This window comes from Biomphalaria glabrata, chromosome 9, assembly GCF_947242115.1.
Source record: "Biomphalaria glabrata chromosome 9, xgBioGlab47.1, whole genome shotgun sequence".
NCBI classification, from domain to species: Eukaryota; Metazoa; Mollusca; class Gastropoda; family Planorbidae; genus Biomphalaria; species Biomphalaria glabrata.
In genome coordinates, this window is record NC_074719.1 from 33,636,740 (window position 1) to 33,662,052 (window position 25,313).

At 36.9% G+C, this 25,313-nt stretch overlaps 1 protein-coding gene and 1 long non-coding RNA gene across 5 annotated transcripts in view; one reads left to right on the plus strand and one right to left on the minus strand.

The window, feature by feature from the left end:
- Positions 1-16,371, minus strand: LOC129928047 (uncharacterized). The gene is made up of 6 exons (XR_008779636.1): positions 16,309-16,371; positions 13,380-13,494; positions 8,587-8,716; positions 7,306-7,522; positions 4,862-5,030; positions 1-1,913 (listed from the first exon to the last, which is right to left on the minus strand). It is a non-coding gene; the product is annotated as an uncharacterized LOC129928047 (long non-coding RNA).
- LOC106076071 (uncharacterized) overlaps positions 13,318-25,313 on the plus strand; it is a 24,254-nt gene continuing 12,258 nt past the window's right edge. The window contains exons 1-5 of one of the 4 annotated variants that reach the window (XM_056040064.1): positions 13,318-13,458; positions 19,270-19,368; positions 19,599-19,716; positions 20,315-20,416; positions 20,546-20,832. In XM_056040064.1, the coding sequence (XP_055896039.1) occupies positions 19,270-19,368; positions 19,599-19,716; positions 20,315-20,416; positions 20,546-20,832 (606 nt within the window). In that variant the 5' untranslated portion in view covers positions 13,318-13,458. Of the gene's footprint in view, positions 13,459-16,363; positions 16,501-19,269; positions 19,369-19,598; positions 19,717-20,314; positions 20,417-20,545; positions 20,833-25,313 lie in introns of those variants that run through there. The other 3 variants (XM_056040061.1, XM_056040063.1, XM_056040065.1) reach the window with 3 other exon arrangements.

Consider the following 25,313-nt stretch of genomic DNA (forward strand, 5'->3'; position numbering starts at 1 on the left):
TTTTCCTATTCGATCACACTATTCAGTTTATTGTTGTTGATTTTTTCCAATCAATTTCGTATAATTCTCTGCATTTTTTTTTTCATTTACCAAAAGTTGAGTTTGCATGAAACGCAAAGCATTGAATTTAAAACGCATATATTGAAGTATGATTGCTCCAGACTTCAAGTTGCTGTCTATCAAAGTTACAAAGTGATGAATAGTTAAAAGACACATAAATTCGAACACAGTTTTGAAGACATTTTCTTCAGTCAAATTTTGACACACATAAAAAAACCTCTCCTATAGGACATAAAAATATAATTTTAGTGTCTTTGTAATCATTACATAAAAATCTACATTAAGAGATATATTTTGTTGTTATATATATCAATTTTTATATTCTCGCCAAATTACCTCACGAGATCTACATTTCTATATCTAGATATATATAGATTGTGTAATGTCGTTTTTAGTTTATAACATTAGATATAGCCTTTTGTTTTCTAAATATATATATTTAAATATATATATATATATATATATATATATATATATATATATATATATATTTATAGTTAACCGATTCAATTTTCTTTGACCAGATATAGATATAATAAATAAAGGAGGATCACTATAGAATTGTTATTGACCTTAGGATCTAAAAAGGCTAATATATGTTATTGTATTCAGTTGATAACTATTTATTTGTTTAATTATCCTTATTTGATTTCATTATAAATACTAATTTTAACTAAGGCATCAGTATGTACGAAATTGGTAACCTTCAAGATTAGCGTCCACAATAATATACAATTAGACCCCCTCCCCCCATCTTCAGTGACATAGTGGACTAAAATTTGAAATTGGTATTTTTATTTTAGTTCAAAATATTTGTTTGTCGTATTAGAACTTTCTATTAGGACATGTCTTTATGTTGTTTATGCACTAAAGGGCGGATCCAGAGGATTGAGTACTCCAGTAAAATGTAAGCCGAATTTAAGAAAAATGACAAGCTTAGCAACATTATTGTGGGTCCTTGATCCCTTTCGATGACTTCAATAGAATACAATTAGATTCCCTTTTAATAAAGTTTACAAGTATATCATGTTTCTAAGATTTTCAACAAACTTTAAAACATATAGCATCAAGCAATATCAAAGGTGATAATAGTCTCATAAATTTCAGCATGATAACACGTCAGAGCAAAGATTTTCTATAATAACGAAAAAATAAAAAGTTTGCTAAGATTTTAAAATTGTTTGTTGACTAGATAAAATAGTGAAGAAACAAGTAAATTAAGTAATTTTTAGCTTCTTAACTCTATCTCTCCGTGATTATTTCCCCATCAAAAGGAAGTATTCCTTTTTCTCATTTATATTTCATTGACCTGTTAAGGCTAATCTTCAGTAAAATTTTTCTTTTAATCAGAAAATGTTATAATTGGTAAAGATAAGTGCATGCCTTATTATATAACACCAATTAAAGTTTATGAACCCAAAAATTAAGTTAATTTAATGGGGTCAAATCAACGATGGTATCGTCAATCAGGAGAGAAAGAGTTAAAACCAATTTTTTTCACATAGATGTGTTTAAATAGTTTTCGTATGTTGTGAAATGCCTTAGTACCAGTTAATACGGAGTTCTATATATAGATATAATTTTACAACCTACTGGTCATTGCTCAAGTAACTGGCTATGTGTGAGAAATTTATCAAAGGCTGATATCATTATATTCATTGTATATCTCTAAGACATTGTTTAATTTCCTGTCTCTGTACGTAGTTCAGGTGAGCAGACAGATCAGAGATGACAATGATTCGTGAGTCTTCCAGGACATCATACAAGGAGCCTGGGATGTTGTACAACTGAGTTTGTTGGACCAATAGGACAACACGTTTTTCATTGGCTGGGCTCACACAATGACTTGCATACTGAAATGAGAATTATCTAGATGACAGATTGACATACTAAGTTATTTTATGACAATCTGAATGACAAGAGTATAGAATATATAAATATTGATTTACAAAACAAGTAAAAGTCCAAGAATACAATTTACGTGATAGAAACGTTTGTGTGTATAAGCGATGGCTATAAATTACGACCACAAATACAAAGCTAGGGGTCTATCAAGCTGTTATCCTCCCTATATTATTCTATGCCTTTGAAACGTGGACAGTATATAGGGACATCTTTAGAGCTTCTCTGAAAGCGTTCAGCATTGACTCAGCCACCGTGGAGACAGAAGCACATGATAAAGCATACTGGCGTCGCGCTGTGAAAACTTGCCAACAAATTGTTGAGACAAGAGAACAGCGCTAACATAAGAAAACGTAAAAGAAGAAGGCCAATGACACTAGCTCCAGCTGGAATTACCTGCACAGTGACAATAGCTCCAGCTGGAATTACCTGCCCAGTGACACTAGCTCCAGCTGGAATTACCTGCCCAGTGACACTAGCTCCAGCTGGAATTACCTGCCCAGTGACACTAGCTCCAGCTGGAATTACCTGCCCCATGACACTAGCTCCAGTGGGAATTACCTGCCCAATGACAAAAGCTCCAGCTGCAATTACCTGCCCAATGACACTAGCTCCAGCTGGAATTACCTGCCCAATGACACAAGCCCCAGCTGGAATTACCTGCCCAATGACACTAGCTCCAGCTGGAATTACCTGCCCAATGACACTAGCTCCAGCTGGAATTACCTGCCCAGTGTGCATTCTATGCTCACATAGGTATCACCAGCCACATGAGGAGGAAAGAAAACCCAGTGCGAAGCTCTCAGCCCGCCCCCCCCCCAGATGAGAAAAGTGGTTAGCATCAAACTCCGATGGACTAACTATATATATAAATTACGACTGAATCAAATATTTTGGAAATAAACCTGACGAAATAATTTATATATTGTGTTAATGTATTGTAGAACTTTTGTAAATAGTTTTTCTTTTGGTAATGTTGTATCTCGACGGTATTTAGTCTTTAATATATGCTTTGACTGACAGGCAAAATGTGTGTGTGTGAGTGTATAGGTTCCAAATTGTTAAAGGAATGGGTTTCTGTTATCCTTTTTCCTTTTAAAGAAATTAAATGTTGCGAATAGGACCAATGAAGATTATGTGTGATTGTCACAGTCTCAGTTGACAGTTGCCTGATTTAATGTTCACCTCAGGTTAAGACGTTGAAAAGACTCGAGAATTCCTGATGTAGAAAACAGGAAGTAGAATGAATAAAATTGACTTGCAGTTCAGTCAGTTCAGTCAGGCAGTCAACACTATGTATATTCCTATTAGCTTTTCTCTACACTGAGAGTTGGCTATGTATTATTGAAGTATTTGTTACCCTCTGTGATGCGGATGTTACTTGTGATTTATTCTGTAACTAATCATCTTGAACATTCAATACCGCTGTTATGCGGATGTAATTATGTTTTACATTGGAGGTCTTGATGTAACCTCCAATAAGGCGCAGTATTATTATTATTGTCATTCAATAAGCATTATATTTGTCTGCCAAAGAGAACTTGAGTCAATCTGTAATGTCTGTGTCTGTCACGTGTCAAGTAAGACTCCAGGAAGCACGAACCCAGAAGACCACGCATTCACATCACATTGGTAGTAACCGGTCCAATTTGTAATAGTAGTACAGTATTCTTCAACATTACACATTACAACCTTACACCATTTTCGCCTTGACAGTGATTGCAATTGAGAAAATTAAATTCTGTAAACCGAGCTCAAACGATTTAGAGTTTGAATGTTAGTAATGTTAGGCACGATTTACATGTTTTGACTTGTAGAGTCTTACTGTGAGTGTTTTGACTTGTAGAGTCTTACTGTGAGTGTTTTGACTTGTAGAGTCTTACTGTGGATGTTTTGACTTGTAGAGTCTTACTGTGGATGTTTTGACTTGTAGAGTCTTACTGTGGGTGTTTTGACTTGTAGAGTCTTACTGTGGGTGTTTTGACTTGTAGAGTCTTACTGTGAGTGTTTTGACTTGTAGAGTCTTACTGTGGGTGTTTTGACTTGTAGAGTCTTACTGTGGGTGTTTTGACTTGTAGAGTCTTACTGTGAGTGTTTTGACTTGTAGAGTCTTACTGTGAGTGTTTTGACTTGTAGAGTCTTACTGTGGATGTTTTGACTTGTAGAGTCTTACTGTGGATGTTTTGACTTGTAGAGTCTTACTGTGGGTGTTTTGACTTGTAGAGTCTTACTGTGGGTGTTTTGACTTGTAGAGTCTTACTGTGAGTGTTTTGACTTGTAGAGTCTTACTGTTGGTGTTTTGACTTGTAGAGTCTTACTGTGGGTGTTTTGACTTGTAGAGTCTTACTGTGTGTGTTTTGACTTGTAGAGTCTTACTGTGGGTGTTTCGAATTGTAGAGTCTTACTGTGGGTGTTTTGACTTGTAGAGTCTTACTGTGGGTGTTTTGACTTGTAGAGTCTTACTGTGGGTGTTTTGACTTGTAGAGTCTTACTGTGGGTGTTTTGACTTGTAGAGTCTCACTGTGGATGTTTTGACTTGTAGAGTCTGACTGTGGGTGTTTTGACTTGTAGAGTCTTACTGTGGATGTTTTGACTTATAAAGTCTGTTTTGACAGTTTTTTTCCCCTTATATTTAGACTGCAAACAAACAAAATAATTTGGACAACACCATGTATAAATGAAATCAATTATTGGAAATGAATACAGTGGTACACTACCCGCAACAACCAATCTAGGAATTGAAATATTTTGTGTTAGTGCTAGTCAGATTATAAAGAAATGAGAACGTAAAAGTTGTATATGAAATGTCAACTTTGACCTTTACAACAGGTCACAACAAAAACAACATTAAACTAATAAAGATAAAGCATCTAACAACTATTTACTAAGAGAGACTGACCTTCATGATTATGTCCGAGAGGTCGTAGTTGTTCAAGAAACTTTGTGTAATAAGTAAAAGAATTCTCCAACTGTCTCTCATGGCCTCAAACATCTGTTGGTCAGTGTAGCCAGGAGTCAGGTCACGATGATGGACAAATGTAGAAACTTTTAGGTTTTCTTCCAAATACCTTCAATGTTTTAAAAAATTTAACATTAAAACAAAACAATCTCATGGTTACTAGAGAAATGGACATCTATAGTTGGACAGAATTTACAAAGGAGAGCAACAATAACTCAAACTAAATTGATAACGTATTAAGCTTCAATTACAGCCCTTACAATGTATTTGATAAACCATATCAGAAAATGTTCGGAATAAAATTACTATATTAAGTATTATTCTAAGACTAAATAACTGTTTACATTATCTTATAATTTTACTTATTGTTCTACACGCAGCGGAGCACTTTTGTAAGTAATTCTCTTTAAGAATCCATGTTAATTATTTCCCACTCCTATCGAAAGTAGTACCGAAAATGGTGATGGTCCTTGTGGTAACGATGATCGTTGGCGTGTCGACATCAAGATGACTCAACGACCGTTTTCATACCCTACTAAACTGGAGGTCCACCTCACAAGTTAGCGTTACCTGTTGGTTTGCTCTTTGACATTTTAATGCTGCTGGTTTTGCAAAACTTATGCACTAAGATTTGGATGACTATGAAATCAGATGGGCAAAACATGGGGGGGGGGGGCATTTTGAAATACCCGCCCATAACCGAGACGACAATACAGAAGGCCTTTGGCCTATAACGGACTACAGGCACAGATAATTCCGGATAAATTCACAGAATGTTTAAACTGAGACGACATGCCATATCCAAACATTTAATGGCAGAAACTTTACCGGACATATTATCCACAGACATTTTATCCCTCTACACCGCAGTAGAATAAAAGTAATGCAACTCTATTTTGACATCAAGAATGTATTGCGATGAATATCATTAAAATAATTATAAATAATATTTTCGCAGTAATTAAAAATGTAATAGATTATGATAAACTAATTTAAATCAGGATCTAACTGCCTATAGCAGATAATGGAGTGTAACTTGTAAATTGATAAGCCCCATATCTACCTCTATGAACACTGCAGGTAAGACTATCTTTCTTCTATTTTCAACAATATTCATTATTATTAGTATTGCGATGAATATCATGCCTGGTCGTGCGGTTGTCGCGTTGGACTGTCGTTCGGATTTATCGATGGTCCTAGGTTCAAACCCTGCCCCCTCCTCCGTCGTCCTGTGGGAGGTTTAGACTAGGAAGTAAACTTTCTTCAACTCTGAAGGGACATCCGAAACATGTAAAACAAACACATTATCAATAACTCATTAACCAGTTAGAAAGTTGTTTTTTTTATTGAATAATCTATTAGTCATCGACTATGAATAATTCTGCAAAATTTCAATTTGATCCGAAAATTCGAAGTGGGAGGAAAAAAAGTGGACAAAACATAATTAGCGGAAAAACTCCACATATACAGCCGCATCTCTTAATAGTATCATTTATATCTTTTTTGATACAAAACATAATAAGTAAATATGAATATTTAATGAACTAATCGGTTAACCTTTTGATTGATTCATGTTTTGTTAAGTACAAAAAATAACGATGTAAAGTTTTAAATGATCCTAGAATGGGTGTGAAACAAATAGTGTTTGATGATGTTTAAAAAAAGCGTTTGTTCATATACTGTTCATTTTAGTATGTGTCTTTGGATAGGCGGGAAAAATATGAATTCATTTACAAAGAATAATAAAATAATCTTTTGATATAACAAACTTTCGACTTTTTCAACATAGTGTAATAACTATTGCATACTTAAATCTAAAAGCAAAATGCAAGTAGTCGTATGAGGATACAACAGACAGGAAGTGTTAAGAGGCATTGTGTCAATCACCTTATGGATTTAATTTGAGATATGACATCACATTCCACGAACTGACTTCTTTGTCTTAAGCTTTAACATTATAGAGAACATACAATATGCTCGCTTGACTTTTAAGACAAAGAAAATAACACATTTGGAAAACAATAAGTAAGGAGAGACAGACAAAACAAGGGATGGAAAGACGACATGAAAGAATGTTCGATGAAAGAGAGGCATTGTAAGAGGTATTGTAAGAGGTATTGTAAGAGGTATTGTAAGAGGTATTGTAAGAGACGGTCGATAGATGACTAGAGTTCCCCAACTATCCAACAGACGTAGTGACAGGTGAATGTAAAGATGGAGTCACCGTTCAACATATTGAATACAAAAAGAAGAGGTGAGTGCTAGTACATTACAAATACGTTTGAGACGCGAATACTTTCTAGGCAACACTATTCAATAACATGACCACAACGGTTTATCCATGCGGAGCCCGCTATTTATGAACAATAAAGATAAGTTCTTACTTTAATAAAATATGTCTCACGAAGCCGACATCCTCATCAGCGTAGCCAATGAAAACGTGTGTCTTGTAGTCGCTGGATTTCATTGGTCGAAATGCCTTGATAAAGATCCTAAAGATCCTAAGCTTCTATAACGGTTCTAAATCTGTGCACGAGGTAGGCCACAAGGAAAGTGGAGGAACTCACGAGCAGTAAAACAATGGAAATCAGTAGATAATTGCTGCAGTCAAGATATTAGAGAGATGATTAAATTGGAATAAATCAAATGAAAATCGGTAAACTAAATCGTCTATTTACAGTGTGCAGTTAACTTTTAAAAACCAATGTAGGTATCATATATACATGTTTAGCGACTGAAAGCTGAGATATGCTTTTTGACGTCAGTGAAGTGGTTTATGACATCTTTTATTTTCCTTGAAAAGTTTTTTGGCTTGTATGACGTCAAACAATTTCTTATGGGCTCGGGAGACATGAAAATTTTAAATTATTATTTATGGAGAGATACTCGTAGACCCGAAGGTTTGTTGGCTAGTAATATTGGCTTAACAAATGGAGTTATAGTGATTTTGTTAAAGCAGCTTTCTTTTTTTTTTAATAAATGTTTTCAATAGTTAAATTACGAATGGTTTATGTGCACTTTGTGTAACGTCACGCTTGTTTTTAGAGCAAAATATCCACTGGATTCTGTGACTCAACACTGCACATCCTTTATGAATGTATCATATTCTTCTATTCCTAAAGAAATTCAACTGTAAAGTCGTATTTGGAATGAGCTTTGTTTGTTAATAAATAAGTTCCATAGTTTGAGTAGGCTTAGACAATCGCAACACTTTCAATGTATATGTCCAGGCTTTTGTTGGACATTTGTTGTGCAATTGTAAACTTCATATTCATTTTCAGAGACCAGATTTGACAGAAATGACTGATTGGAAAAGGGCGTGATGTCTTAATGGTGGTAGAGCGCCTAGCTTCCAAACTTAAGTTCGATTCCCAGTGAAGACTTGGGTTTTTTATAGTTTGGGATTTGTACAGAGTCCACCAACGAAATGGGTTCCAGCCATTAGTTAGCACAAAGTAAAGCAGTTGGCCGTTGTGATGGCCACATGACACCCTCGTCAACCGTGGACCACAGAAACAAACATGAGCTTTACACGATCTGCCCCATAGAACGCAAGGTCTGAAAAGGATAATTGACTTTAATCCCTAAATGAAGTGCCCCATGCTATCAAACTTTTCCCGAACTCTTTACAACATTGACAACCAATTCAATCTAAAATAACTTACTAGCCATAACATTGTCTGTAAAATCCATAAATATCCTGTAGCAGGGTATCAGCTGCGATTAATCGTCCTTCTTGAGATGTACATGCATACTTTCTCTAGTTATCAAGAAAGTCGCTGATGTTAAACCAAACTGTAATTTAAAAAAAAATGCAATACTGAAAGGGAGTGTCTTTTCAGCAACCCTAATCCTAACCCTTGTTATCATGCACACTTGATAATGTTAAAGATGAGATATTTGGTGTCCATCAAGCAGATTCCATATAAATACATACGTGTACTACATATTTTAATGTTTAAGAATTCATAGGAAACACCTATACGAGACTTTTTGCTAAGAAGCTTATCGAGGGACTACAATATCATGAAAACATTATATACATGTTCCTAAATGAATGAGCAACTCTGACAGTCACTCAGGAATCTTAAAAGACAGAAATTGCCCGTTTCCGTAAGGTTATCATTGCTGGAATTGGTAATGGATATAAGCACTCTACTATGTATAAAATGCCTCCTAACGGCATGCTTCTCAAATAAACTCTGACAATGAGCTCAACTCCTGGCTCAGATATTGAGTCCGGCGATCAGGAGAAGGGTCGAAGGTGAGTAACTGGTGCCTAAATTACAAAGCTTCGGATAGGTGGGGGTCGTTAGCCATGGCTGGCTACCCACCTTGGAGAAGGAAACCTCCGAATTCAAATCTCCGCTTCCTGGTAGCTATGCCCAATCATGGGAATGGTCTCGGGAGTCAATCCTGCTAGAGCTGCAGGTAAAATGTTGCATTCCCCCTTAATTTTATGGCTCTAAGACAATGTTTCTAAATATTTTGGGATACCTAATATGTAATATATTGTAATAACCCTGCCCTACAGTGATGCTAACGATAGACACCAGCGCACTACTCAGCTCGCGACAGACAGACTTGCACTTCCGTTAGGTACTGCAGCCGAAAAGGAAACTGTACAATGAAAGCGCATTGCCCTTCAGTCTGTGGGCCTCATTGGATATTGAAACTGTGTCATTGCCATTTTTATCTTGTCGTTAATTAGCTTGCAAAAAATAATTTCAGTTAATGTATATGTCATCATGTGACATATTTATGACGATTTTTTAATGTTAAATTTAATACTTCACATAAATCGTATATGGGAACAAACACAGGCAATGTTATTTTCAGCTAGGGCCAAATGAAAATCTGGAACATTTTCCGAGTGTTTCGTCAGAGATTTCGTATCTTCCTCTATTAGAATATATGATTGCGTTTCCAGTCAAATCAAGAATTTTTAAATTAGGAACCAAATCCATCATGATTGGAAAAGAAGAAAATCTGTTTTTAGCCAATATCACATGAGTAATATGAGAGTTTCTGGAAAATAAATTTGGAGGAAGAAAATTGAGTTTATTGTCTGTAAGATCTAAATATCTCAGTTCTGGCATGTTCTGAATGATTCTGTCGATACTTATACGTTGAAAGAAAGTCCTCGTTCATCATGGATTGCAGCATAAGATATTTCAGAGAGGGGAAGTCGTCGAAAAAATATGGAGCAACCATAAAATAGTTTCTGGATAAGTCAAAAAGCTGAAGGGAGGCCAGTCCTATAATTCTACCAGTACCTCGAGTTATGCTGTTGCCAACAAAGTAAAAATGTGTGAAGTTAGCAGCCTGGCTGCCAGTCTGGACGAATCGTACACTTTGGTTGCCCTAGTTGTTATCTCGCTGAAGCATGCTAACAATTTGAACTGTATTTAAGGAGAGAGGCATTCTAATAGTCCAGGTACCGGAATCAGTAGGATAAAGTGGATTTATTGAGACACTAAGGAGATCTTGTACACTGATAGAATCAACATTGGCTAATGTTGCGTATGAAGATACTGTTATAGGCTCAAGCACTGAAGGCACTTCTTTATATAAAGGGTCTATATTTAGGAAATCTCTCTTCCCATTCCTGTGCAATGCTTTAGAAATTGTAGCTTCAGTAAACGAACTATTATTTATGGAATTCATTTTCGTATCTAGTCTCTCAGGATAACTCATTGCATTTGTTGTCATTAGCTCCGCCAGAAGCTGTTTGTTGTAATAACTTAAATGTGAAAAAGACGGTAATGCTCGTGGTATATTTGCCATATCGATTCCTAGATCAGGATTTGAAGGTTTGTTTTCCGGGCTGGGCGAGGTAATAATTAGAGTCTCCAGTTTCTCCAGGCGTGCCACTTCGAGCAACAGAAACCTCCAACCCACCCAGCCCAGCCTGTTCTTCGAGATATCCAATGACTCAATGTTACTTCTCCACTGAAGATTGGATGCAACTCCAGGCTGAATGGCAAAAATATTGCTGTCAACCCAGGAGAAGTGCGTAAGAGTTAACTGCCTTAAATATTTGGCTGTTAGTACAGGGGGTAAATATAACCCCGTCTTGAAAGGTTGAATTCGGATTATAATACTCTCTTGTATAATGTGTGGCCTCAAGGTATAATGTATGCAACGAGGAGTTAATAAAATGTTTAAATTTTCTGGCAATATTTTCATTGCCTATTCTACAATTGACAATTCTGAGAACCTCCAAGGACTTTAAATTCTGGAAAGCGTCATCACTGAACTGTTTATGTAAATAGTTCAAATCAATATCTTGTGGATCGAATTGCAGCCTACTACAACTAATCAAATTTAGTATTGTCAAATTAGAGTTCCATAGTCCTACAAAACTCTCGTTTGTTATATTGGTTACCTTTGAGCAATACAAGGTAAGGTTATTCAATTGAGTCAGAGAATTCCCTTCCAATTTGTAATATTTTCGAACCATCCATAGAGAGGCTGGAAAGGTTGCGTAAATAAACGAAAGATCTTTTCACGTTTTGAGAAAGGTTCTCATTATTACCAATGAAAAGCTGCTTCAGATTGGTAAAATGTCTAAATGTTTGAGGATCTAAGGATGAAATGTCATCTGTCATTTGATTATACTCGAGGTTTAAATTTTGTAGTTGGCTGAGACCTATAAATGTATCGATCTGAAAAACATAAACATATTTTATTGCATTTAAACATTTTTGTCGACAAACTAACAATATATTTATAGCGTTTTGGTCTTCAGTTAACAAAGTACAGGAAGTGTTGATAATAATTGTACTGTAGTTTTATGTGTGTTAACTGAGTACCTAAAGGCAGCATAGAAAACCTTCTCCCAGATACCCCCCTCCCCCAATTTACAATAGAGATTGGACCATAGTGCTCTGGGCATGCTATAATACAAAAATAATATTAACTTCCTTTTAAATGATGTTCAAATGTTTCTAGCCCTAAGCTAAATTTTGTATAATCAAAATATCAGAATACTAAAGAAATGAATTACAACAAAACTTTACCTCGATTTGATGAACATTCGAGGACTGAATACTAAGTTGCCGGAGAGACGTCAGTGATTGAAAAGAGCCATTGGTCAAGGTAGTCAGATTATTTCTGTCCAGTAACAACATTTCTGTGGTCACAGGCACACATCGAAGGTCCACAAATGTCCAGTTCAAATTAGAACAATTGGCTACTAGTGTCTTATTCACTGTTGACACTGAGCAACAGTTGAACGCAAAGCTCTCTGAGTTTATAGCAATGTACATCATTACTGAACAAATCTTCATCCAGAAACGTAACATTGGTTCAGACATCTCAATGAAGTGTCCGATACAAGTGTGGTCGAGATATTTCTTTAGTTCATCTCAGTAGTCGGCTGGTTTCATTCTAGAAACCGATAAAACCTGAGCTCGTGGTGGCTAGACTTATACGGATGCTGTCACTTTCACTTTGTTTGCAAAGACAAATAATGGTTGCTGAAAAGTCTTAGGCTGCCGGTACATTTTGTCATGAAGCAAATTAAACAATCAAACGTGAAAGTATTAGATTAAGCTTATATATGACATTTTACAAATTATTTCATTATTATTAAAATTAAATTAATATCACTGAGATCAACTTTGAAAATAGATCTAGTATTTAATACTGCATTCCTCATTAATCTTCAGACACGAAGACAAGCCTTATTATTAGTAGTATTTAATAATAGAATATTTTTTATTTATTTAATGCACAATACTATTTAAAATTAATTCTTTGTAAGATGTTTGATAATTAAGTGCTTGAGTCTAATTCTAAAGCAATTAAAACTTATTTAAAAAAAGGAAAGTCTACACAAGTTCATCACAATAGTCAATTATTCCAAGTTGGAAATTTCCCTGTTGTCATCTCCCGTGTCTTACACTAGATTTGGCTAGAAATTAGTGATCTTTACTTCGAAATGCTGGTCCGAAATGTAAACATTATATAACACAAATACTCTTTTTTTTTTTAACTAAGGTCATTGACTAAAAGTGTCAAGTCAACCAGAAAGCTACTGTAGCGGTAGGTAATCGTGTTGTTTCTATGTTTCCACTCTTGAGACATCTTACTTTTGGTTTAAAATATCATCACACGCTTTTTTTTTTCTACAATGGAAATTTAATCTGAACATTGAACTGGTTTGTTGATATTTTTTGTAGGTGTAGGCACTTGAATAGGAGAGAGGGCAAAGACATGCTTCTTCGGTGAAGTGATTATGTTACAGTGAAGTGATTATGTTACAATAAGGTGATTATGTTACAGTGAAGTAAAAAGAATGTCGCAGCCTAAAATCACATACAACATTCTCTATAACACGACAGTAGTAGCATTCGTAATGGCAAAGGATAAAAGTTCTTCTAATTTCATGTACTTAAAGTATTTTTAAATGAAAAATAACATAATTGTTTGACTAATTTAATCCATCTCTTACTTCTGATGGCAATTCATCGTTGACAAGTTGAGACAAGTCTTAGGCTGCCCCTGTTTTTTGTAAACTACCAGACCTTAAGGTAAATGAGACTTGAATCTTTCTTTTCTTTATAGATCTATATAAAAAAAAAACTTGTATTAAGTGTATCAATTAGTTTGGATCAGTCTATTCATTACATTTGTAATAGATCAAATCTAATAATTATAATCTTAAATTTTGTTTTTTACTAATTGTTTTTGTTTAACACAATTCCATTCTATTAGCTTTCTCAGTACGCAATAATCCCATCAGTTGACTTAATCAGTTGGAAAGGAGTAAGGGGGGGGGGGAAGAAAGAAAGGGGTATCTGAGTGATCGATTTTTAAATGTAACAAAAAAATTGGAACAGCAAGAATTCAAAGTTGTGGGCTCAAGCCTTGTCAGGATTATCAAGCCAAAGCGGTAAACACTCTGTTAGCGAAGTGTCTATGAACAGAAAATATTGTATAGTAATATATTGTTTATATTTCATGTTTGTGTTCACTAAGCCTCAATGACAGACTAATAAAAAGAAGACTAATTCAGCTTATTTCACTACTTCAGTCAAGTACTATTTCTTTCCCTTGTTTGATATACCAAACAAAGTAATTTATTACCAATTAACTAATTGGTTATTGTTTTTTAATTGATTCTTGTGTGTAAGGTAAAAGAAATAATTTTGCAAAAAATTCAGCGTGATCCGAGATTAGGTGTGGGAGAAACAAATTGTACAAACTTTTACCAGACTGATAAAGAAAGTGAGTTGATGTAAGCTTTGTAAATAGCTTCATTAAATATTTAGGTCGCAACTGGGACACAAAGAAAATCGTTATTATTAAGACAATTATTAGAGAGTCATATGTTTAATTAGCTTAAAATGTGAACGAAATTGTTTTAATATTATGACTGTTTTATTTTCAAGGGTAATAATCAGCGACTCATTGAGAAGAGTACTTCATTTCTCCTGAAGTGCCATTTTCTCAAAAAGGTTCAAAACGCTGGTTTAGGTGAAATTATTAGTTGTAAAAAAGACAGGCAATAAGTGGCTCTTGAAAAGGGTATGAATATTGCTTTAGTGGAATCCATTCAATATTCCATTTCGTCACGTTCAAACCACAAGAATAAAATGGACTTGATACAAAACAAAGGTCATAGAACAAAGTCTCAATAAATAGAATGGTGGCGTTTCAATTCGTAGTAGAATATCTAGTTTCTAACAACCTCTAGCACCTTATGTCTGTTTCTGTTGTAAACTATCCCTATATATATATATATATATATATATATATATATATATATATATATATATATATATATATATATATATAAAGATTTTGGAGTGCTAAAGATTTGTTCAAAATTAAATAGTAAATAAAATTATATTTGTGATTTACTATAAGGTCAGTGCTGAGGATTTTTTTGGCAAGATTGGTATCGATATACTTATAATCAATTGTCTGGTTTATGACGTGATCGCTTGTCCACATATCCCCCTGATGTAACCTTAACCTTTACTTATCCCTTAGTCTGTTGAACCGTTGGGGCACCATGCAAGATTCGTTGACCGTCTTTCTCCCTTCTTCTCTGTAATTTGCCTTAGTTAGAATGGCAGGCCCAACCATTCTATTATATTGTCTTCCCATCGCTTTCTCTGTCTGCCTCTTTTTCTTTTTCCTGGTACTGTTTCCTGAAGGAAGGTATTTGTGCGCCCCGAAGATCTTGTAAAATGGTCATTTATTTTTAGCTTGCGTTTTTTTACGATAGTTAGCAGGTCATCGTGAGGTCCAATCGCTGCAGTATGGATGGCTGCCTGGTCGTGCGGTTTGCACGCTGGACTGTCGTTCAGATTTATCGATGGTCCCGGGTTCAAACCCTGCCCGCTCCCATCCCCCGTCATCCTGTGGGAGGTTTAGACTAGGAAGTAATTATCTTCAACTCTGAAGGAACATCCGAAACATGTAAAACATTTTACAAACACATTTTTACAAACAGTAACCCTGTCTCTTATCTCTTGGTTTGTGATGCGGTCTGTGAAATTGATACCTAAGATCCTTCTGTAGCATCTCAATTCCATTGCTAGGATCCTCCTCTCTAACTCTGAAGCGTCCAAGACTCACACGCATATAAAAATGTGGCCATAACCAGGGAGCGCATCTGTCTGATTTTGGTGCCGAGGACTAAGCTTTTGTCTTTCCATATGTTTTTTTTTAAGTTTTGAAAGGGCTGCTGTGGACTGTGCAAATCGGGCCAGCACTTCTTGTCCCTCCTCGGAGACAATAGCTCTAAAGTATTTAAAGCTGCTAACACTAGCCAGCTTTTAACCTCCAATACTGATGCTCTTCAAAAGCCATATTGGCTATTGGTCATATTTGCTGTTTTTTTCGGCATTTATTTGCATACCATATGCTGCAGAAGCATTATCAATGCGCATCACCAAGTCATCTAGTTCTTCTATCCCTGTTAGGCCATCAATGTCATCTGCGAAGCGCAAGTTAGTAATTCTTCTTCTTACAATGCTTACAGTACCTTCATAGCCCTCGAGGGCATCTTCCATTATCCTTTCAAGGAAGATATTGAAAAGTGTTGGTGAAAGTAGGCAGCCTTGTCTCACTCTAACTATGGTTTTGAACCAGTCCCCAATATTATTGTTGTACACCGTTCAGTTCTAGTAAGGCTTTACCAGCATCATTATAATCCCATAATCCTTTTTTTAATCAACTTCTTTATTGACTTTTGTTTACGGATAAAACCTAGGATAATATGAAACATAGGCCTATTTTCTCCCTTGTTAGATTTTAACAAGTCTTTGGAAAACCAATATTGTCAAATTGTTCTTTCCATTAAAAAATTATTTCTTGTGAATGAAATACAAAATTACTCTTTATAAAACATCGAATCCAAATATTCTCACCTAATTAAAAAGGCAAAAAACACATACTGAAGAAAAAAACATCAACTGAAGTTGATATACGTATAAAAAAAAAATTAAGGAAATTCCCGATATGACTTACGAAGAACTCAAGAAACGTTGAAAATCAATTAGTCTGGATGAAAGTTTGTTGATCTTTTGTGTTTCAAAGCAACTTCGATTTAATTTATTATTGTTTGTCTATGATTTCAGTCTTTTTTAAGAACATACATTAATTAGCATTACCCACCGGCTACGACTGTTGATTTTGTCCCATGCTATATATTGTTATTTTGTTATGGACCCTCTCTCTTTTGTTCTTACTTATAACTTAGACACGCCCTTAAATTCGAGTATTACTCGCCCCCCTCAACTCTCCGACTTAACAAATAGCCTTCTTAACACTATCTGGCTATTCTTTTGCTTTTCAGTTATTTCAAATTATTTGAGAGGCTCTAGGATATTATTTTGGTCTAGGACTTTATTGAATTTTACATCCTGCTTAGTGTAATGCTCACACAATAAATTTGCAGAATGCCTCCATCTTTCTTTTTTTTTTTTACACTTTCAATATAACATTCTATTTTAGCAAATCAATTTTGAGCAGTATATTCTAATATGTGATATGTTTAATTAGAACGGGCCGCTTGAAAACGCCCTCCCCCAATGTCGAGACTGTCATCATGGCTTCACACAGCAAAATACAATGGTATGGCACCCCTGTAATAATGCCGTAGGTACCGAGTCTCATAGATGTGACTGGCAACACTATTGCAGACTCCTTGGCCCACCAGGTAGGGCGAATTCCACCCACTGAATGGGCTGTAAGTTTTCATCATGCTCTGGTTATAATTAAAAAAAAACAGAAATGGAAAAGTGGTTTGAGTGCTGGGACAAGTCCCAAAAAGCCCGTGGAGTCTGGGAGCGCATGAGGCGCCCTGACCGCACTTCCCCGTGGTGGAGGCTGTCCAGGCCTGAGCAAGCTCTTATAGCACAGTGCAGGACAGGCTATTGTCCTGTGGGCTCATATTTCCCACGGCTATGGCCAAATTTCGATTCACGGTGCCCCCACTGCGGGGAGGAAGAGGAAACCGTGCCTCATATTCTGTATGACTGCCTCAGACTTTCTGATCTCCGTCTGAACAGGTCTGGGAAACCCCAAATTCTCGACCTGTATGGCGACATTTATGCACTACGCAAGACAACAGGGTTTCTGTCCAGGGCTTTTGCAAGAGAGGATTTGAGCCTCTCAAGTCCTCACTCAAATGGAGTTTGATGATGATGATGAAAACCCCCTTCCAAACACACTCGCTTCTGACCTTTCAATTCGATATCACTTTTCTCTACCTCACCTTTTCATTCCGCCCCGAAACACTCCTTGGAAACTAAAATTTTATAAACGGCTAAATCTTATTGGCACGGCTGACTTACTAACACTTCCCCTCCCAACCCTATACTCAATACCCGTGAATTCGGTATCACTTACTTCCCCATCCACCCTAAGTCTGAAGAACTAGTCGTAGATACAAGCTCTGAGTATCCATCAACTTTTCATCTCTTTATCGAAATATGTTAAAGTCTCTCTGATGCTTTTCAGGACTAGCCTTTTTATTATTGCATCCTGCGCATCGAAAGCTCACATAATAGTTTGGACGCCCCCCCCCCTCCATTTATACTCTCACCTAACATAAATTTGGCGGATTATTTATACTTTGTTTTTCCTATAATCACTGACTTTTGCTTTTCGGTTCAATATTAAAGTATTAAAGCTCTATGGTGCTTTCGGTTCAGTATTAAAGTATTAAAGCTCTATAATGCTTTCGGTTCAATATTAAAGTATAAAAGCTCTATAATGCTTTCGGTTCAATATTAAAGTATAAAAGCTCTATAGTGCTTTTGGTTCAATATTAAAGTATTAAATCTCTATGGTGCTTTCGGTTCAGTATTAAAGTATTAAAGCTTTATGGTGCTTTCGGCTGGTCATTTTCCTCGTTAACACTCTAGTCTCGTAACAGTCTCTCAACCAAAAATTTTATTATCTTGGTTTATATAGACAAAAAAAAAAAGATTATCTTATACAACGTCTACAAGTAAGTTTCGAACCACAGAGAAAGTTACGATACAAAAAAAACTTAAAAATGAATGCATGTTTAATGTTGTAGCTTTAAAAAACATAGTAGGTGTAAATTGTTACTAGAGAATTGTATTTGGTTAAGTAAACAGCTATGTTTTCGATCCCAAACTATTTCATTTGTCCTAGATCCAAGGCAAGAGATAAAAGGTTATATTTTTTTTCCTCAACGACATGGCGAGATTTAGTTATTGGTGAGTCTGTCAAGCAGGGCCCTTATAATTATAACACAAACATTTTTTTGACGCGTTTTACAATAGGAGCTACTACAATTGTAACTGTAGCCACTAGGAGGTTATGGAGATTACTTAAATAGGTCAAGACAACCTGCAAATAATTACATATTTCGTGTTTCTATTACTATCGAGATTTAAAGTATTTTTAGCAGTACATACTAAGGGAGGCAAGGTACATTTTATAAAGGGAAGTAGTGTCCTGGCTTGAATGTTGTGTGTGTCCTAACTCTGACACTACTTTACTTATTCTACTGTGCGAGCCTGAACATAACCAAGGGATATGACAATGAAATACATTTTACTTGATCAGACTTCTTAAGAATTCAACTGGTGTATTTATTTACACATTGAAATGCTCGTCTAGTCTCACTATCCGACGTTTACCTAGCAGTCTCTATCAGCCCTAGCCATAGTCGTCTCCTTCGTGTACCCGTATTCTGCAACGTCATTCGTCTGTCTGACTACGTCATTCGTCTGTCTGACTACGTCACTACGTTTACCGTTGCTAAAAACAATTCACAATATATTTATTTACAAAACTAAACTAGATCACTACAGTGGGTTTTCAAATTATATCTTCATAAATCTTTACTTCAGATGAAATCCTACTCAGAAGTGGCCGACATCGTTTCAAAAGTACAGAAGTTGGCACAAATCAAAGAATTGTTACAAAAAGTCTTAGAAAGTATTGATTCGGTAAGTAATTTAGACTTGACTTTTCAAATCTATGCAATCTTATAAAAAAAAAAAAAACTGAAAAAAAAGTTAACCCATAAAAAATTGTATCAATTAATGTATACAGTTTAATTAAAGAAAAGTGCTGCAAACACAAACCCCATATATCACTGACTGCTACTGATTGTGCCACACTAATGTAGGCTATATGACCTATTTATTAATACTCACCGTTGTTTGTCAAAATTTAGGTGAAGGAAAAATGCGAATTGTGGATTGAGGATAAAGAAAATTTAAGTTATACGGAAATTAAACAATTCATAAATTGCAAAACTTCAGAAGCATTGCATAAGTATTTCAGTCAAGCTGGTGAGTTACTTTCTTGTAGCCATAACATTCCATTCACTAATTTTAGAAACAAGAACAACAGTTGCAACACCTTTCTCAAAAGAGAATATCACCTTTATACAACTTATAGAGCGATTGTTAATCTCTAAACCACTAAGTACCAGGTGACCGAGCCTTGCCCCATTGAATAATTTCAATTAAGGAAGGGTATATACCAGAAGACATTTTGGAAATATTTTTGTAGATATGAAAATGAACGATCGGGTAAAGATTACCAATCTGAAGAGTGGCTTTTCTGTTCTGTTAGTTCTAAATGTAATAGTACATTACTAATTAATACATAAATTGTTTAGCTTTTCCTTGAATCATGTGTTAATAATAATAAGAAGAATCTTTATTGTCCGTAAGGAAATTTGTCTTACACTTTGTGTTTTGTTAGGAACCATGAATTACTGAGCAAAGTTCCCCCTTGATTCGAGAATCAGTTAGTTAGTCAGACTAGTTAATATAAGCTTTGTAAAAGAAAAACTTAGAATAAGAAATACACAAAAAGGAGAAAAAAATAACGACACTCAGAGAAAGAAAGAGCGATAACATTTTTGTTTTACTTTATTTCCAGGAAGTAACATTGAAAATTTAGCTCAATCTGCGCACTCTTTAGAACGAATGGACAAAGAAAACCAAACTGATGACACTGAACTATCAGCTTCACTTTCTCAAGGTAAATGTAATTAACATTTAAGTAATTTTAATTTCAATTAAAGTGTACTTTTTAAAATTAAGTTTAACGTTTTAAAAATAAATTAAATAAATTAATCGTACATCTGGAGTTAATTCTTGTGTGTTTTAGAACTTCAGAGTTTGAGAGCCAATATTGACACTTTAAGTTCGGAGGTTTTATTACAAAGTAAAGAGTTGAAAAAATGTGAACAAAAGTTCAAAGATCAAGAAACAAAAAATAAAACACTGGAGGAGACTTCAACCAAAACGTTGGATGCTACACAAGATGTGGACAAACGTTTAAATGAGCTCAAGGAAGAAGTTAGGAATGAACTCCAAGCCACTAGTACTTTTATGTCTCGACTTCAAACTTTCTCAATGGAATTTAAAGAGATTAAAGAAGTACATGAGAAAAAGGTAAGATTGTAGTACTCGTTTGAATAGTAAGTTATTTTCTGAATTGTATAATTAACTGTAGAAAGCTGATTGAGATTTTCTCTGACAGTATGACAACGACTTCAGTACTTTATAACAACTATGTTTTTGACTCAGTTTTGTTCAGAGGTTTTCGTTGTTTTTTTTATTGTTTTATTATAAACTACATCTTTATTGTTGAAATACTTTGAAACTAACTTTTCGAAATGCATGGGAATCAATGGTATGCCTCACTGTACTCCTTGTTTGAGTAACTTAATTTGAATATACAAATTATGATTATTTCAAACTAGTGGTCTTTTAAACCAGTAAGCTTCGGGCAGGAGAGGCTCGTTAGCCATGGTTGGCTACCCATCTAGGAGAAGGAAAACTTGGAATCCAAACCTCCGCTGCCCTGCGGCTATACCCAAACACGGGAAAGGCTTCGGGAGACAACCCTGAGAAAAAATCAGGAGCTGGTGACCCTTAGGCAGACTGTGGCACACCGTGCTTCAGCCTGGCAGATCCTGCGGCGCTACTGATACCAAACTGTATTGGATACTCCGTTCCTTTGGTCACATCAGCGGCGCAGAGAAGGGGGAACTGCTGTGTGGGCGACATCGTTCAGACCATAAACAATGACCAGGCTCTTATCTCACGTATTCAAAGCCCTAACCCCAAAAAACTGGAGAGGACACCCCAGCTTCGCCTTTGGCGTCGGCCAAACACAGGAAGTGGCAGTCACCGGTTATAAGCTCAAATGCTCAATTGACGTAAAGCAGGGCGCCAGGGGCCACTTTCGTCGGTGGGAGGGATCATAGGATTCCAATGGACAGCTACCGCCCGCCTCAAGCTAGGCAGCCGCCAGTCAATAAGGTGCTGTCCCGTCATGCCTGTCTTCCTCGTTTGGGTACACGAGGATATGACAAAATCTGAAAAGCAGGCACAAAGCCAATGTACCAGTCGACATGAAGAAAAAAAAGAGGAGCTCCACTCTTAAACTGGGCACATGGAATGTGCGTACTTTACAAACTGGACTTAATGAAAACGTACCTGACATAGAAGATGTCAGAAAATCTGCAATAATAAACGATGAACTGTCAAGGCTCAAAGTAGACATTGCCGCCCTTCAGGAAACTCGTTTAGCTGACTCTGGTTCAAAGAAAAAGACTACTCCTTCTTCTGGCAAGGCAAAGCCGAAAGTGAATTAAGGGAACATGGCGTTGGTTTTGCAGTTAAGAACACACTGCTGAACACAGTAGAGCTGAAGTGCAACGGTTCAGAAAGACTCCTATCACTACGCCTTAACACATCTATTGGACATGTGACTTTGGTATGTGCCTACGCTCCTACTCTGAGTTCCACACCAGAGGCCAAAGATATGTTTTATGACAACCTTTCGTCTGCTCTTAGCGAGATCCCAACTACGAACAGGTTATCATCCTCGGCGACCTCAATGCACGGGTTGGATCTGACAACTTTGCATGGGACAGCTGTATTGGGCGTTTTGGTGTCGGAAAAGTAAATAAAAATGGACAAAGGCTCCTCGAGGTTTGCTCACTACACTCCCTCTGCGTCACTAAAACTTATTTCAAGACTAAACCGCAGCACAGAGTATCTTGGCGGCAACCTCGCTCCAAACACTGGCACCAACTAGACCTAATCATGGTAAGACAAAAGTGCTTAAAATTTGTCAAGCTTACCAGGTCCTACCACAGAGCAGACTGCGACACAGATCACTCCTTGGTATGTTGTAAGATCAATCTTCTCCCCCAAAAAATCCACCATACCAAGCAGATTGGAAGACCCCAATCGGATGTAAGCAAGAGGTGTCACCCTGATCTCCAGATACAGTTTGCGGAATCTTTTGAACGCGAGTATAAAAATATCTCTGAAAATACAGCAACAGAAAAATGGGAACACCTAAAGTCCATCATACAAAAGACTTCCCTGGAAATCTTTGGAAGAAAAATTACAAAACAAAATGATTGGTTCGACTCTAAAGCAGCTATTTTAGCACCTGTCATCAGAGCAAAAAGAGATGCACTCGCCACTTACAAGGCAAAACCTACCCAACGCAACCTGCTAAACCTGAAAGAAGCTAGAGCCAATGCACAGAGGACAGCAAGAATCTGTGCCAATGAATACTGGGTAGAGCTCAGTGAGAGTATTCAGCTCGCAGCCCAAGTAAGCAACATAAGAGGGATGTACGAAGGAATCAAAAAAGCTCTCGGACCCTCCCAAAACAAGACAGCACCTCCCTCTGGGGAAATTATCACAGACAAGTGCCAACAAATGCACAGATGGGTTGAACATTACTCTGAGCTCTACGCCACAACAAGCTCAGTCTCTGACTTAGCCCTTAAGGCCATCATACAATTACCCACAATGAATACGCTAGATGAAACACCCACCCTTTCAGAGCTCAACAAAGCCATAGACAACATTGCTGCCCGCAAAGCACCCGGATGCGATGGTATCCCCACAGATCTTCTAAAATAATGCAAAACTACTCTAATCCAACCTCTACACGAACTGCTTTGCAAATGTTGTCAAGAAGGTGCTGTGCCACAAGACCTGCGGGATGCTAAAATCATTACACTGTATAAGAACAAAGGTGACAGAAGCGACTGCAACTATTACATGGAAATCTCCCGTTTAAGTATTGTAGGCAAAGTCTTTGCTCGAGTGATACTTCCCAGGCTACAAAAACTCGCTGATCGGGTCTATCCAGAATCACAATGCGGCTATCGCTCAGGGAGATCCACGATTGACATGATTTTCTCTATCCGCCAACTCCAGGAAAAGTACAGAGAACAAAGGATGCCTTTGTACATTGCGTTTATTGACCTGACAAAGGCCTTCGATCTAGTTAGCAGAGATGACCTCTTTAAAATTTTACAGACAATAGGTTGTTTACCCAAGCTACTAAATGTAATCATATCTTTCCACCAAAATATGATGGGTACAGTGCAATTCAACGGTGCCAGCTCTGAAAGTTTCAGTATAAACAGCGGAGTTAAACAAGGATGTGTCCTGGCCCCAACCCTCTTTGGAATACTATTTTCACTGCTAATCCACAACGCGTTTGACAAATCCACTGAAGGCATCTATCTTCATTCCAGATTTGATGGCAAACTCCTAAATATTGCCAGACTGAGGGCCAAAACTAAAATCAGAGTCACCCTCGTAAGAGATATGCTATTCGCGGATGACGCAGCGGTAGTAGCACACACGCAAGAGAAACTTCAGTCACTAATGTCCCGCTTCTCTCAAGCCTGTAAAGAATATGGCTTAACTATTAGCACGAAGAAAACAAACGTTATGGGACCACCTGCTACAGCACCACCCTCCATCCTCATAGACGATAACAAGCTTGACGCCGTAAACGAATTCTGCTATTTGGGATCCACAATTACAAATGACCTGTCTCTAGAAGAGGAAATGAAAAAACGCATAGGGAAGGCTGCCTCGACATTCGCTAGACTCAGACCAAGAGTTTGGTAAAACCATAAGCTAACTACGGTGACCAAAATGGAAGTCTACAAGGCATGCGTTTTGAGTACACTGCTGTATGGCAGTCAATCATGGACCACCTACGCAAAGCAAGAGAGAAAACTGAACTCGTTCCATTTGAGATGTCTCCGTAGGATCTTGAATGTCACTTGGAAAGAAAAAGTGTGTAATACTGAGATCCTTGCGCGATCAGGTATTCACAGCATTTTTACATCCCTCAGACAACGCCGTTTGCGGTGGCTTGGACAAGTTCGCCGGATGGAGGACAAGCGCATCCCGAAAGTCATCCTCTATGGTCAACACGCGACTGGCACAAGAAAACCTGGTCGCCCCCACCTCCGTTACATAGATGTAATAAAACGTGACCTCAAATCAGTGAACATCAATACTGACAATTGGGAAGACATAGCTCTAGACCGCAAAAGGTGGTGAGAGACAGTGACCAAGAAAGCTATGGACAGTGAAAGTACATGGGTCTCTGCTCAGGAAGAAAAACACACAATCCGAAAAACGGCCAGCTCCTCTACCACCGAATCGAAAGCCACCTAAACCTGCGCTATCTGTGGACGGGAGTGTCTCTCCAAATAGGGCTCCACAGCCACATGAGGAAGTGTGCTCTGAGATGAACCATAGTCGTTCTACGACTGAATGAGGCCAATGGTCTTTTAAATGAAGTTCTTTTTATTAAAAATTGAATATAGTTCTAGAACGCTTTATATCATATTTTAGTTATGAAGTCAATTAGCTTGGTTTAATTTTTAATACTTATTATAGTTGTTATTTTAAATCTTAGATGAGGTTTAGACATGTGGGAAGCCTGGTCGAGAGGCCAAGTGCGCTTGAACTTGGGTTCGAGGTTCGACACTAGACTCGGGCAGAGTTGTGTTTACTGAGCGCCTAAAGGCAGCACGGAAAACCAACTCCTAGATACCCCCTCCCCCCCCCCCCCACTGGTCCACTAATGAGAT